Raw genomic sequence first — 16,411 nt, forward strand, 5'->3', positions numbered from 1 at the left:
GTTAATGTTAATCATTTGATGACCATGACCAACACGGCATACATCAGCATGTGAATGTGGGATTGCACCCTGATTAATCATATGGACATATTATGTACACCCAAGACTAGGAGTGCATTATATATCCGTAGCTGATATTATAAGCTGATGAATGAGAACATTTAAATATGTTTTATATATTTCCACATACGAGCTGGTAATTACGTCGAATAATGCTGAATTTGCTGCTCTCTAAATACTGGATGTTGTGTTGGAAAGATACATTTATCAGTCTAAAATGAATTTCCTCTTCATATTTTTTCATCTGTTTAACTAATATTTCTGGTTATCATATTTTTATTGGCCACAAAAAGCAGATAATTAGAGCAAATCATTATCTGCCCTGAAACTCCATATCAGTATATCTCTAGTTAATACTGTCTGATTTGTCTGTTTCCTCTATTTTGTCAGTTCATTAAAAAATAAGTATTACCACACCAATAACCCAAAATATTTCTGCAAAGAAACACTTTTTTTTTGTCCTGTCTACCTGATGCAAACATTTTGTTGCCTAAAATCCAAGTTATTTATTGATGCCAATAGAGGAAATCCCTAAATATAAGAATGAGAAGTAAACAACTAGAGACTGTCCTTCTGTCAGCCGAATTTTATTTTCCTCGCATGGATCCTGATGATGCTCTAATGATGCAACGATGCACCACATGGGTGAGTTAGCTCATATGACATTATGCACAGTTGGTTTGTTATATAAAAAAAAATATTTAAAAAAAATCAATGTAAATATGAACTGAAACATAAATAATGTGGTGGTTTTTTTGCCCTTGATCTGGATGAAAGGACCTGCAGGTCTGGAAACAGCCACGGTTGAACACGGTTACTCCCATGAACACAAAAGCGCCGCAATAATCTATTCTCCTTCGTTGGGAAGCTTTAAATTGTGAAAGTTACGAGAGTAATTGCCCTTTATTTAAATGGCCAGCAGCTTTATCTGATCTGGTCTCTCTGGACTGAAACTGGTTCAAGAAGCCTGCCTGCCTGCCTTTCAGTCGCGGGGCCAGTAAAAAGACCAGGGAAGGTGGCCAGGATTAGGCAGGTTGTTCCCTACGGGACTTCTGTTTCTTTAGGCTCACAACCACCTGTCTGCCCCTCAGGAGAGACACAGAGCCGGAGATGGAGGAGGGATGGCCAGACGGAGGTGTGGAGGGGAGGGGTGGCAGGGGAGGAACCCTCTGGGACAAGACCTGACCAAGTCCCTCTTGTCAGGTTTGAGCTGAGCGGACGGACTCGGCACAGAAGACAGAATCTCACTAGCAACAATAGAAAGCTTGAACTGGAGGAATGTGTGCAACTTCACAATTCAAATTTGGTCCAAACAGGGAACAACAGAAGATTTTTTTTTTTTACAGGATATCTTCTCCACAAAATCTATGAAAAACATATATTCTACATTTACAATTTACAACTACGAAAAGAGAAGTTGAAAACCACTGAGGAGCCTTGAGATAACTGTATGTTGTGAACAGGATGAGGTGCACTTCAGGTCACTGTAGATACAGTAATAGAAGAGAGTAGTGAATGGCCTATTCCCTCAATCACCCACAGGAAGGAAGAAAACAGCAGACAGCAACCGAGAGGGGAGACAGCAACAGACAGAGAGGGGGAAACTGTGTGTGTGTGTGTGTGTGTGTGTGTGTGTGTGTGTGTGTGTGTGTGTGTGTGTGTGTGTGTGTGTGTGTGTGTGTGTGTGTGTGTGTGTGTGTGTGTGTGTGTGTGTGTGTGTGTGTGTGTGTTTTTTTTGGGACACCAGTGAAGGTCTTGCATGAGTCTGCTTCCGTGCGTTTTGAAAGTGGTCAATTTCAATTATTCACTTATCACATCCAAATCACTAACCGGGGGTGATTTCTACATCTTGGTTTTAGTATTTACTCCCCGCTGCTCTCCTGGTTACAAGGTTTCAATAAGAGTCCGTGAGGTACCGGTCTCAAATGTATTAGCGGGGCACAGAAGGACCAAAAGGCTGGATAAATGAGTAAAGAGTGTGAGGATTGAAGATGGATAATGATGAAAGTGGAGGACTGGAGGATAGCTGAAGGTCAAAGGTCAGGCTGCCTCCAGGCCAGTACACACACACACACACACACACACACACACACACACACACACACACACACACACACACACACACACACACACACACACACACACACACACACACACACACACACACACACACACAGACACAGAGAGAGAGCGAGAGAGAACAGCATTGGAGGAGGAGCACCGTGATGCAGCCTTTCCGTCTCACTCAGAGGTCACTAAGTCAAAGAAGCCAATTAAAAAGATGATTAACATTCATGTGGGAGATGCGGTGTCTACGTGCAGGTGGGTTGGGCTCACCATTCTCCCTCTCACACACACACAGATATATATATATATATATATATAATGGGAGCAGTGAACAGTGCAGTCCAGCCTGTTGTAACGGTGGTGTCCTGGGAGGTTGGAGATCAGGAGGTTAATATGATCCAATCCTGCTCCTTCATTAGCCCGATGAAGGTAATAACAGCCTGCAGGGAAAGAGGGGCTGCTAAGTTGACTAAAACTGTCTACCTCCAACCTGCCTGCGAGGTGTCCGGGGCTACCACAGCTGGCTGGCATATAGGGAGATAGCTACAGGCGCAACACGGCACAAGAACAAATATCATCACGTATTTTGAAGGTGAATCGCCTTTACGCGTGTTGTTACTGCGGGCCGTGCAGCTAGCTTAAAAAAGGTGACAAACAACAGTGCATGGCCAGGCACGACACAAATACACCTCCAACTTTTTCAAATGCACAGTCTCCCGCAACATATCGCCATAAAGTTGTAGTTTTTTTTTTTGTATATAACACCTGTTGCGGAGCCTTTAGACACACTTGAGTCATGTGCATTGAGTTCAGTTCGGGGCGTGCATCATCCAAGCCAACCAGTCGGGCTCAATGAGAGATGGGCGCCTCTGCTCACTGGATATCATGCATGACTGAGAATGTGAGGAGGGGAAGTAGATTAAGAGTAAATATGAGGAGAATGGTAGTGATAGGTAGAACTAACAGAGAATAAACATCATTAATTGGAGAGGCACACATGGATGGATGCAGCCAGATGGTGTTTTGTTCTCATTTGTCATACACTGCTGACAGAGAGAAGGAGAGAGTGTGAACTAGAAAGAGGGGGAAAAAAAGAAAAACAAAAAAAAGAGCTGTTTATTGATTGCAAAGTCAGTACACTGCTGCCGAGAACAGACCTCCACTGTTCAAATCTAGCTCTTCTTGTTCTGCATCATCCTCTCTCTGTGCCTGTGCCTTTCCAGACCAAGTGGTTCTGATGGTGCTGCCATTGTACGCTTTGCCAAGCCGGATGCATACTGGTGAGTACAGACACAACACCCCACAGATAGCCAAGCTTGGCATCCATTAAGGTCCATCTGTCTGCCTTTCACAAAAACACCATCTACTGTATGTTCTTTCTCAAAGGTGGCCCGTAGCACAGAGGAGAGACGAGAAAGAACGAGGACAGACAAAGGACTCAGGAGAGCCAGAGACAGGAACAACAACAACAACAAACAAAAAAAAAGAAGAAGAAGAAAGAAAAAAAAGGGGGCATCAAGTTTGCCCAAAAGAGAAACTTAGTCCTGGCAAACAGGGAACACAATGAGACTAATCATCCAAACATGGCAGCTGAAGGAGAGCTCTAAACTTTGTTACCCACTCTATTTATAAAAATGAAAAAAAAAAAAAAAATATATATATATAAAGCAGAGTGATGAAACTATCTCTTGATTTCCATTATATGCACACTTATGAACAACAAAAGTGAGAAGAAATTTTAAATAGAACATCAAAAACGGGCGCTCGAAGGATGGACGGGAAGGTGAAGGGGATGGAGCACGAGAAGAAGCAGTAAGTTGAAGTCTGGAGGCAGGACCGGGTTCTCAACATCCCACAAATGGAGAGCAGCGCTCGAGGCCACAGCCTGCTCAGGCTGCTACCGCGCTCACTTTGTTCTCGGCAATGACAGTTTCATTCAGAGAGACGTGCGCTTGGCTCTCCGGGGCCAAAGTGCCCCTGCATCAACCAGCTCTTTCTTTCTCTGTGTGCCGCTCTCCTTTCATACCTAACCTCTCCCGCTTTTTGGATGCTCTAGATGCCTGTGAGCCTTAGGAAAAACGCAATTCCCTGCTACGACTCTTAATGTACTGTCAGCACCTTACAGCGAGCGCCTGCTGTCGCCGCACTGAATCAGATGCAGCAGTGTTTGGCATGAGCTCAGCCATCACCATCTACCAGACCCTGCAGAATATAAAATAATTAATGAAAATAACTGCAAAACCTTTCGCCAGAGAATACATTCTGTAAGCAGCTGATTTATCTCCACACAGCCTAACAATCAGATCGCTCGGAGAGCACGAGGTGCTGTAGTGGGAGGGAGGAGGGGGCTGTTTCCTTGGTAACATGGTGCATTTACATTTTAGTTGTTACCCCCTGCTTAGGATTTTTTTTTTTTTGTCATTCGTGGTGGAATGTAACTCAAATTTATACTTCATTTTCTAGATCAGCATCATTATAAGTGAAAACAATGTAAGGGTCAAAGACATTTTACACCATGACAATTCTATCTTACAAAAATTATTACTTAACAAATAAATGCTGAATCAAAATAACCAGAAATGCTTAAGGATCGTCTTTAATCTTAAAATGCATGAAGGATTTAACTGTATTTTAATCCGACAATAGAATATAATTCTGCAACCCACTCCACAAAGTTCTGCACAATAAAAACCTAAAAACTCCTGAATAACTTATCCTAAAAAGAAAGAGTGTTCTGATCTATATTTCAGCGAGGGAAAAGTACAAACACAGAGACGTTTCCAGGAAACTTGTGGTGCCTTTAGGAACAAATCCTCAGGGTCACAAAAGGACCAGGTCTTCGTCTGGTCGTAGACGGCTTTGTCAAATTATCTGCCTGTCTGTCGTTTTCCCATAAGCCCTTCAAACAGTACTGTGACCTGCGGGGTCCAAAGAGAATGTATTATATCCACACAACTATTCACTCCACACACTAAAACAGAAACAGGCAACCACTAATGTCTGTGCACTTTGTCAGACATAAATACAAAAAAAACTGGGCCACCTAACTGTTGGGATATTACATTTGCCAAAGACCTTCTGCAGGAAGAGACGATCAGTCATGGATCGAATAAGCTGCCATACCGAGTGACCTTTTTTTATTAGTCGTTTTTTTACTCGACATCTATACAACACCAAACCACCAAAATTACTTTTAACCACAGCTTACACAGTCGTGTTAAATGTCTTACAACCACGATAGAAAAGGCTCTAGATGTGAAACCATAGTTTTCCTTGTGACCCCAATTCCTTCTTCCATCACACCTTAACTCTAACGGTCTTGTGTTTTTTTTTTTTTTTTAATGTAATTTGATCATTTTTAATGCATCGCTTACCTAACATAGGTAGTGTTGCTTAAAAAGTAAATTTGCAGTAAATCATTTGGAGACAGCTCCTGCTACATGGCTTGTGGTGAAATACTTCGGCCACGTGGAGGGAGGCTGTGGCTCAGACGGTAGAGTGGGTTGCACACTAATCGGAAGGTGGGCGGTTCGATCCCCAGCTCCTCCTGTCCACATGCTTAAGTGTCCTTGAGCGAGACGCTGAACTTTAAGTTGCTCCCGATGGTGTACCATCGGTGCGTGAATGTGCTCCTGATGGCAGCACCTTGCACGGTGATCTGTCTCATTAGTGTGCGAATGGGAAAACCATGTTAAAGCGCTTTGAGACCAAAAGGTGGTAAAGCGCTATACAAGTACAGACCATTTACGTCCCAATCAGGAATGTCACAGCAGGCACTTTCTCTCAGTTGTCAAAGGTAAAAATACCTGCTTCGACCTAATTCAAAAGGAGGCCATGTTTGGCCTTTTAATGAGGATTATGTAGAAATTGCTTGAAAGACCAGTTTCACACAAAGCCATGTGGAAGTGTGCCACCCTTTGTGCATACAGTTGCCAGTCCAAGACTTATTACACAGCAGAAGAATTTTTGTGTTTATCATCCGGGCTTTGTTTGACACGGGGAGTACAACTCGGCAGAAGATTATTAATAACATATGGAGGTGATTCAGATGGATTTGGAGTTAAGCGGGTGTCTGTTTACATGAGTCGTCTGAAAGCTGATTGTTATTTGTGATGGCAACATCGTTCTACATAAACTTGAATTGTAAACGCCGCGGTGCTTTTGGCTTTCTCACAACTGGCCGGGGTCTTCTATTAATCACAGGACAAAAGCCTGCCTTCGTGTCAATGAGCTGTAGCTCTTCTGGGGACAGGAGGAGAAGGAGAATGGGCCGATCAGGGCTTAGGCATAGAGAGCTCTGCAAGAATCCGAGAGGAGGTTACCTACAGTGCAGTGGGGCTCTGCTGCCGGCTCTGTGAGGGCCTTAACGAAGGGGTGAGCATTTTAGTCAGCGTGCAGTGTGTGTGTGTGTATGTGTATGTGCATGCACGAGGAAGCACTATTCTGGGCGCGCGTGTGTGTGTGTGTGCGTGCTAGGGTAGGATCAGTGCAGTAAATCCACACTTGAAAGAGTAGCTCAATCAAGCTCTCCCACCCATCTCTCCCCTCTGTCACTCGTTCTCTCCCTATGCCTTCTTCATCTCGCCGACGTTCTTCTGCTCCCAGTTCACGTAGAGTTGAAGAGTTCACAGGACTCGGTTGCAGGGGAGAGACGCCAGGGGCAAAGAGGAACAACCGTCTACCTTTAACGCTTTCCATCTCCGCTGCTTTTTAGCTCCTCCATCAATATCTATGTAAGCAGCTGCCACTGACGGGGTGTTAAAATAGTCTGTAATTAGTTGGCTGGCTAACTGACTGACGCAGACAAAATGTTTTTACAACATACATACTCTGGTATGCCTGAGCAGAGTTTGCAAGTCACACTTCGTTAGTCCCGGATTTCTGTAAATTGTGAAAGAGCAATAAGTGCCTTGTTCTCGTAGCAAGATGCAGCTTGTAAGTTTATTGATTTTGAACAAATCTTCAAAACAATGTGTAACTTTGAATAATGAAATGAAAATATTACTGCTAAACAACAGCCTGCATCCAATACAAACCCCCCCACCCCCCCATAAATAAGTGCTATAAGCTAGACTGTGTTGGTTTAGTTTAGCTGGGTACGCACAGGGTTTTCCATGCCAAACATCCTTGCGTCTAATCCCACATCACTCGAATTGTGAGATTGTTGATAAGAAAAACTCTCATTATAAAGCTTTTAACTTCTATTTAGGAACAGGTCTGCAGACAAAACAACCTTTTGGTTTATCACCTCATGTTCCCTCTTTGTTTCATTTCTGCAGCTGGGCTCTCTTCAATGACAAGTAAAGCCTTCCTTTCCTTGAAAGGGGATAAAAAGCATGACCTCATTTTGTTTGCTCTGCGATGTAATAAAGGCGATTTTACGCTGCCAAAAGCGGAGAAGATGCCCTTCATTAGAACACTGCGTACTCAGCTCGTCCATACTTTAATCCAATTTAGTTTAGCATGATAAAGGGCATTACTGCCAGAAAGTCCTACACCCACTACTGACTTGTATGCATGCACATGCAGGCAGGCAATGACATGAAGAAAAAAAAACATATTGTGCCCTGAGGGGTTGATGGGTAGATAATGCACTAACCAAACATTCAGGACTACCAGACACTTCTCTTGTCATACTGACACTAATCATCACTTCTGACATCTCAATTCATCCTCCTTTAGGCCAGCGGTAGGTTATTGTGGAAACAACTTTGGAAGATCAGAGCGATAACAGAAATATTTACTGTAAATATACTTTGGAGAAAAGCATACCATTTGGAATATAAAAACTAAGGACATGTGTGCATTGTCTATTGAAATGAAAGATCTTTTCATTATTTTCAAATGAACAAAGTTTTCCTCCCTGGAGGAAATATGGCCTCTGGTGGACTGCATTTGGTCATTAATTATCTATATAAAACTTTATTTGAATTAAGGGTAGAGTGAAACTTTATGAGCAGGATTTCATTAGTGCACTAAAAGAGCTACAAGCTGCTTTCTTCTGTCCGAGACATAAAAGAGCTTCTCTAACCCACTCAATGGTTCAGGTACTGAATCAACAGACCATCTGTAATGTACTTGTCAGGCTGCAAAATGCACACAGATTTTTGGAAAAGTGAGGAAGCTATTTTTGTGGCACTCCATTCAGATGAGTTTTAGCTGCCCAGAGCTGTCATTGACTTAAAAGGGGTTTTGTTGTGTACGTGTCGACACGCGTGTGCTAACAGTGACTCATTCTGCATGACTGTTTAGAACATTGTCGCTTCCAGATATGGCTTCACCCTCAAGTCTGTGTGCGCGTGCACATATCGGTGTGTGCGTGTGCATATCCAAGTGTGCCAACATCCTCTGTGTGTGCATACAGGATGTGCAGATCTGAAAGACTCCCAAACTCAGAAACAAAACAAGTGCCTAAAGATATGACAGGCAGGCTGAATAAAGACGAGCAATCCTGAAACAAGAGGACACAAATTAACGTCCTTTCCACACTGTCAAACTGGGGCAAAAGGCCCCTCTGAGACAGACGGGGTAGAAATATAGCAGACGCGAGATGCATGATCACATCTCCTGTGTCAAATGTTACATTCACCTGTGCAGTTCAGATGAGATGAACAATAAAATACAGTTCATGGCCCCAGATGTACCCATAATAAAGTTAGGAAACATTTCATGCAAAGATACACGGATATGGAATTTCAGGGCCGATAATGATGCCTGTTATTATCTGTTTGTGTGGCAGATATCATAACCAATAATAATAATAATAATAATAATCTTGGCATTATAAATGGCTGAACACGTTACATTTTTACAGGTTCACTGTGTTCTGTTTCTTCAATGTGCATTTGACTAACTGATTTTCCTGTATCCCTTAATGGCAGATTTAATTGCATGTTTGGCAAATTAGTTTACTCAGTAAAATGTGTGAATTGTGACCCAAAGTCTATTTTTTTTTTTTTAGATGTGACCCCTCTGCCCTCTTTATGAGTGTTTTAGCTCAGCATTTGGGTATCAGACAGCAACACAGTCCAGTGGAGAGGTGGGAAAAAAAAAAAAAAAAACACACCACTCAGAACTTGTTTCCTAGTCTGCAGCATGCTCCCACATTATTGGATGTAATGGCTGGCTTAAATTACATTATCAGAACAATAACAATAATTACATTTCCTTAATTACTGCTGATAATATATTGTCGAGCGATATGTTGTGCATTCCCATTTTCATGTGATCAGACACAGTTTATGCCTTTCAGGCATGTTTTCAGAGGTTCAGACTAAACTCCTCGCGTGCGTACAGATGTGCAATCATCCCACCGTTTGGTTCTCCAGCCTTCCAGCTATCCTCTTTTCTTTGTTTATTTGTTTATATTAAAAAGGGGGTCATCTTTCTTTGGATGTTACTTGCCCAGTTGCTTGTGAAAAATTACAAGCTCATAAATTGTAATGCAGTTACATCTGGGGCAAACATTGTCCTTGCTGCATTCATTTCTCCCAAAGGGAAAGAATCTAAATGTGCTCACACGTGTAAGAATAATTTTACATTAACCGGATAAAATGCAGGAAGGAAAGCAGCTTAACAAGGTTACAATTCAAGTGGCGCTGCATGCCTTGCATGCTTGGCATTGACTGGCCGTTTCCACAAGCCACCGAGCCCTGTGCATTGCCACCTGGTGACAAACCTGGGCCTTCAGCTGCCCTGCCCACCTGGTCTCCACAGTCAAGAGCAAAAATACACATCGCATGCCAAAAAAAATACCAGCAGCCATCACCAGCGGCACATTGTGTGAGGAAGTCTGGACAGAGGGGAACCGGAGATGAAACGTGGCAGTCACAGGAGGTGTATACAGCCAGCTATGTTATTCCACTCTGCTGGAGGTACAGCCAACCTGTTCCTCTGGCCTATATATGGAAGTAAACAGGATGCTAACAGTGGGGTGGAGGTGATGTGCCATATGTAACCCCATTATCCTGTTGTTTTGACTAAGATAGTTGAGCATGGAAAGATGGACGCCACTGCTAAGAGAGCATCTAAGCAGTCCTAAATCAGCAGTGAAACCATGTCCTTCATCGTCCTGGGAAACTCAAATGTTAAGACTAAACGCATGATGTTTATACATGAGCTTATGTACAGCAAGTACTCACAGCAGGTACAAGAAGCTTCTTGACCTCCTCCACCGCTCTCCTCATCTTGATCTCAGCTCTGGCCTGCGTGTCTTCCACTGTGATCAGGACATGAAGGTCTTCATTTAGGTGTTCCCAGTTTGGCTTTCCTCGGTTCTGCTCCTCCTGGACAGAGATATAGGAAGAGCGAGGGAGATGGTGAGTGAATGTGACAGTGTGGGTGTGTTAGAGCACCAGTGCACTAACGCAGCATATCAAAGAAAGCGCAGGCGAGAGGTAGGCATACACAGAGGACGACCGGGCCCCGTGAAGGGAAACAGGATGACAGGACCGGCCCTTTAGTCAGCTATTTAGCTTTAACTTTGAAAGGACACCTTTCTTTAATAGATCCCTGGCTTCACAGAGACAAAGATGACAGCTAGCCCTGCAGCAATTAATATCAGTGAAAGATGGATGGATGCAGGGATCAGAGAAAGATGGAGCCAGACTTTTAAACCACACTAACTTATCTGGTAGGTATGGAATTATGACACGTGGATATAGCGCAAAATAGCCTAGGATTGTGCGTGAAGGTACACAAGGGTGTGCCTGTGTCTCTGACACGTTTATGTGGACAATATTGTCCAAGAAAAAATGGCTTTCTGAGGGAGTAATTTTACCTCCTATAAAAAGGCAGCATCCAAACTGTCGCACTCGCACAGTCGTACCTGAAAGGCAAAATGGGCTTTATAGAAAACCACCCATCACTGCTCGATAACCTTTCAACACAGTTAAATGGGAAGCCATTTCAAGATTTGAATTGGGGAGACTGGGGTTCGGAAAGGCTTTATGTTTTCAGTTGCCTCCATGAAAAGCCCAGTCACATCTAAATCTTTCGTGAAAAGGTAAAATGGGATATGTCGAGACAAATGGAGAGTAGCCAAACACCTGAACATTTTCTTTTTGGAAAAAGAAGAAAGAAAATGCCACGCTCCTCAATTTAGCATAGCTACTTTCTTCCCTCTTCCTGTTGCCCCACTGACAGTAAATGCAGGGAGCAGACACGGAGAGCGCACTAAAATGCTTTTAAGGTTGTATCGCATGTCGCTGTTAACCATGAAAGCCAGCGGTTTGAAAGCCGACTATTTCCCCTTGAGGTGAGGAGTTCTGGTCTCGGTTGTCTGAAAAAGACAACCTCAGATTCTGTTTGTGTGACACCACAATAAAAACATCAAAACGGTACTGAAATGTGAAAATGTTTTGTTTGATTTTATGAAGACAAATCAGATGGGTGAAATTGAAATCAATATAAAAAAAATAATAAACTATCAAAACTGATTTCTTTTTCCAAAGGAGGTCAGAGTCTCAAGCAGTCAACTGCAGCCCCTCCTCCTTTGTCTCGGTTTGTACAGACTGTTGATGAACACTCGTTTACTCCCACCCATACAAACCACCTCAACTTCAGATCACTGCTCATTTGTGATTGTGAGCTACTGTGAGGGTGTCTAATTACAAACAGTGCATTGCGGTGCTCTGCAGGGGGTCCACCTGACATGATTTTAGTACACTCAACGAGCAGCAAAAAGTTAGAGGGAACACACACACACACACACACACACACACACACACACACACACACACACACACACACACACACACACACACACACACACACACACACACACACACACACACACGCCTTAGAGCTTGAGCCGAGTGCCACCCACCTGCTTTCTACTCCATAGAGAGCTGTTGCCATGGCACTGCTCTTTACCACACACACACACACACACACACACACACACACACACACACACACACACACACACACACACACACACACACACACACACACACACACACACACACAGAAGAAAGTTCAATATTCCACTCTCGTTTTCCCCCTTTTCCGCATGTGGGTGGGGGGGGCCTAGTTTCAGCAGTCAGGCCATTATTTCACCATGGCTGTTTGCTTATGGCCTATTAGGGGACATGGGGACTGGAAGGTGACTCTGCACTTTGTGGAGGGGACAAGAGAGACAGGCCACGAGGGCTACCTCTGTAGTATGTAGGGCACAGTATGAAAACACATGGCATATCCATAAATATATGTCTATTGAACGATGGTTGCTAATAGTCAATCACGTGTGTGTGTGTGTGTGTGTGTGTGTGTGTGTGTGTGTGTGTGTGTGTGTGTGTGTGTGTGTGTGTGTGTGTGTGTGTGTGTGTGTGTGTGTGTGTGTGTGTGTGTGTTCACACAGATCCTGATAACGATTGTAGTAAAATAAATCTGGGAAAAGCGCACACGCATGCAAACTTAGACACGCATCTATGCACGCACACCCACACGCCTCGCACCAGCATGACTGCCTGTGAACAAGGTCACCGTGTGCCCTCTGAGAGAAAGTGACAGCATGACAAACAGGAGGAAGGCTGGAGGGGGAGGGAGGCAGAGTGGGAGGGTGAGAAAAGAGAGGGGAGGTAAGGCGAGAGCTAAGAGGAATACTGGGAAGGCCTTTGAAAACAATGTCTACGCTGGCCAACATCAAACACCATTGCAATAATCACATACCAGAGGGTGATGGGTTCTGGCAAAATATGTAGCATGAATAAATAGCATGAATACGGCTACTAGAAACAACATCATCAGAGGGAAAGACAGTTATGCTGCCTGACTTCCATCGTCCTTACAGCACCTGTTTGCCTGCTGGATTTCACACCCCTCAGCTTGAGCGCAATAAAACCTTAAGACCTCAATTCTCACAACATGGCTGACACCACATGCAAAAAGGTTAAAAAATATATATATATAGCGCTGTATTTTCATCAGACTGTCCCCTCCCCTTTTCGTATTTTTTTTTAGATCGGCTTCAAAACAATTGATTAAAAAAAAAAATAAACAACAGTCACCGTTCAATCAGTTGATTCTACTTAGGTCAAATAATCTGATCAGTTACACCCCAGAAACTGGGAGAGATTTGTTGCATTTCTCAAGGAGACGTAACACAATTGCAGATACAAAGCTTTAAATCCTTGGTGCTGTGGCTGGAGGTCAGTCCGATTTAACATACAGCCCTGGCGCCTCGATAGGATTTTTGGACAATGTGGTGCTACATTTCTGTCCTGGCAGCGTTGCACTTTAGAAGTCATAAATGAAGCTATCTAACACCGTTTCCACTCTGCTTCTAGAGCTCTGAAAAGTCCCTTTGCCTTTGATCCTGAAGGAACTCCCAGCTGAGGTCAGGCTCAATGCCAGCAGACCAAACAGGTGCAGTAGAGCGCTGAAGGACGAGAGAGGACAAGCGGGGGCTCCACGAGAAAGATCAGCGCTTGACAGAAAAAACGAAATGAAATGTTAATAAAGACCAAAACAAATTAAAACTGACTGACTATCCAATTAAAACAGAATAACTTAAATACCAAAACATTCACTGAAGAAAACACTGCCGAGACTGGAAATGAAGCTCATCTTATTATTGCTGGATGATTTTGGTCAGTTTTGATGATTGCATTGGGTTTGATTTCTTTTCATAAACTATCAACACAGTACAACAAAAGAAAATGTAAGCGCTAAATCTAAAAAAAAAAAAGGCCAGAGAGGACAGACTTTGAGTGACAGAAGGCAGCGCTGAACGGGTCACCTAAATGTCACGACTTTTAGCTCAGTGTGAAAAGAGGATACAGCAGTCTTTCTCAATGGGGGATATTAAATAAATTATAGCACCAACAAGCCGTTCTGAGGTGATAGCTACCCCTCCTGCGATATGCCATCCATGCGTCCTGAACCGTCCCTCTCAAAGCCATTTGCAGACAATAACCTCAAGGCACAAAAAGTACTACCTGGGCATTGTAATACCGGGACTGTAAAGTCTCCATAAAAAAAAAAAAAAAGAAACAAGCCTTCAGCTGCACTGGGTTAAGAGATGAAGAATGAAAAATGTCAGCTTAAAATTTAAACAACACAAGTGTGCTTGCTGATGCACCAACCGGCTAATCAAATTCAGCATATTGACTGCCAATGTCACATATTAGTTCTTAAGCAATAAAGTGTGGAACTTGTGCTGTGCGCGACACCGTGCACCGCCTGGCAGGAGTTGATGGTTCAAACCGCAGGCCTATTCTGTTCTGCCAGTGACTGTGCTGATGCCACACTTTTAGCTATTATGTGTTGGGACAATCAGCAAAAAAAAAAAAAAAAGAAAACAAATCAAAGCAAATTCATTTGATAGAGAGAATTTCTCAAAGTGCAAGTCTGAAAGGTAATTTAATGCAGCCCTAAATAAAATAGCTGTCTCTTGTGCTAACTGGAATGTCACTGTGTAGTGGCCAAAATAAAATTAGGGAATTGTTAGTTGGGGGTTTTTTTTTTCAAAAGGGGGATGGAAATGCTACTTCTGCTGCGGTCGATATAATGCGCCTCTAATTTAATTGCCGTTGTTCTTGCTGTTGTCTTGCATTAAGCATAGCTGTAGTTGTAAAAACTCAAAGACGAAGCTGCCACATCACATCAAAGTTCGATTAGTATACGTCTACTCTTTACCGTCAGGACAATAATTACAGGAGTTAGTGTTTGATCTGTTCTATCAAAACAAATCTGTGGAAAAGAAACACGTCCAAAAGCCTCTGTGCACAGAAGTTACAAGATTGTAGTGCACTTAGGCACTCTCACAGACACCTTACATTTGGTCCTGTTTGATCCGAGTGTGAAGTGCAGTCTACAGAGTCTCGTCCTGTTTGAGCTGAATTTCGTGTTCCACCCACACACATACAGGCGGATTTAGAGATTTCACCATTTTCATTCTGTGACTTTTCCCTACCACATCAATACATAAATAAATTGCATACTTCTATTCCGAATACTGCAAGTACAAAATCCACTGTTCTTCAAATCTAAATAAGATGTCATTTGAACATCGATTAAAGACATCAGTTTATTTGTAAATACACAACTACACCTAATATGACAGCCGCACGCTGTTAGATGACAGTGTACTCAAATATTTACAAGCAACGACGGCAGCCTATCAGAAAATGTATTTCTGTCCATGACTAACGAAGCACAGGCAAACTTAAAGAGGAAGGAATTATCAGGATCAGCACAGTATTCTGTGACAGAAGGCTGAAACAGTACATGTGGGAAGAATTAAATGCCAGCCGTCAAAATTATTTGCACACAAAATGTTATAGGAAACAATTAAAAGGAAATCTGTGATGCAGAGCAAGTTTATGCAAGATTGTGCAATATGTAGGGATGAAATATATAAAACATACAAACGGAGTCCTATATTGGCATATGGTCGGGAGGATTAAAAGAATTTGAGAGGGATTGAGAGCAGAAAAAGTGATTCAAATATCACTAATCGTAAGAACTTTGCTCCTGTTTATTCAAATTGGACCATGTTTTTCTCTTCAGCTGCTTCTTTCCTCCTTATTTTCGACTTGATCTGCTTTCCCCTCTATCGCCATTGTTCTGTACTTCCTTCACTTCTCTCTCTTACTCCCTCGGTCTCCGCTCCACTCTCTCCCACTGCGGAGCGTCAGTGAGCCGACTCCCCGTCAGGCAGTGCGGCCCAGGAGGGAGTAACCAGCTGAATTATTGAGAGCATAAAAATGCTGCCGCTAATGGATCCTGAATAAACACACTGGCTAAGCTGCTGCCGTGGCATCCTCTGCTGCCACCGGGCATCAAGCTGAAAATACTGAGGCTGAGGATGCAGTGACTGGAGGCGGCTGCGGTGGCTTTGTCTCTGGCTGAGCCGCAGCTGTGACACACTCAGACCATCCCAATATCTTTTGGGGTCCAGTGAACATACCTCATGGGGATTCTTGCGATTTGTCTTTCGAGTCTTCTGCCTTTAAAATATTTCAATCTACTTCTAACCCTCAACATATGCGCAACTGGAGATGCACCAGCAAAACGCGATCGATGAAACATTTTAAATATGGGGTTATCCCCTGACCGTATCCCATATCAAAACACTAAGTAAAGAAATGTCCCTGCTAGTCTATATTTCTGTGCAAATGTTTAACCATGTTGGACCTTTGTTGGCATAGTAATTGCACGGGGCCTTTGACAGGTCCCGCTGCAGCGGCACACAGAAAAAATAACTAGCACACGTCATTAAGTTTTAAGATAGCAAGAGTCATTGAAGGTAATCATAGAATCATGTAATGAGCTACGACCA

The 16,411-nt window shown here is 43.1% G+C and overlaps 1 protein-coding gene across 6 annotated transcripts in view; it reads right to left on the reverse strand.

Moving 5' to 3' along the window:
- qkia (QKI, KH domain containing, RNA binding a) overlaps positions 1-16,411 on the reverse strand; it is a 72,851-nt gene that overhangs the window by 15,624 nt on the left and 40,816 nt on the right. For all 6 annotated transcript variants that reach the window (XM_069707100.1, XM_069707097.1, XM_069707101.1 and 3 more), the window contains exon 4: positions 10,269-10,412. In XM_069707100.1, the coding sequence (XP_069563201.1) occupies positions 10,269-10,412 (144 nt within the window). The remainder of the gene's footprint in view (positions 1-10,268; positions 10,413-16,411) is intronic.

This window comes from Brachyistius frenatus, unplaced genomic scaffold (genome assembly GCF_029030835.1).
Source record: "Brachyistius frenatus isolate BFR_SWC_R1_liver_20210118 unplaced genomic scaffold, ASM2903083v1 Contig_67, whole genome shotgun sequence".
NCBI lineage: Eukaryota > Metazoa > Chordata > Actinopteri > Embiotocidae > Brachyistius > Brachyistius frenatus.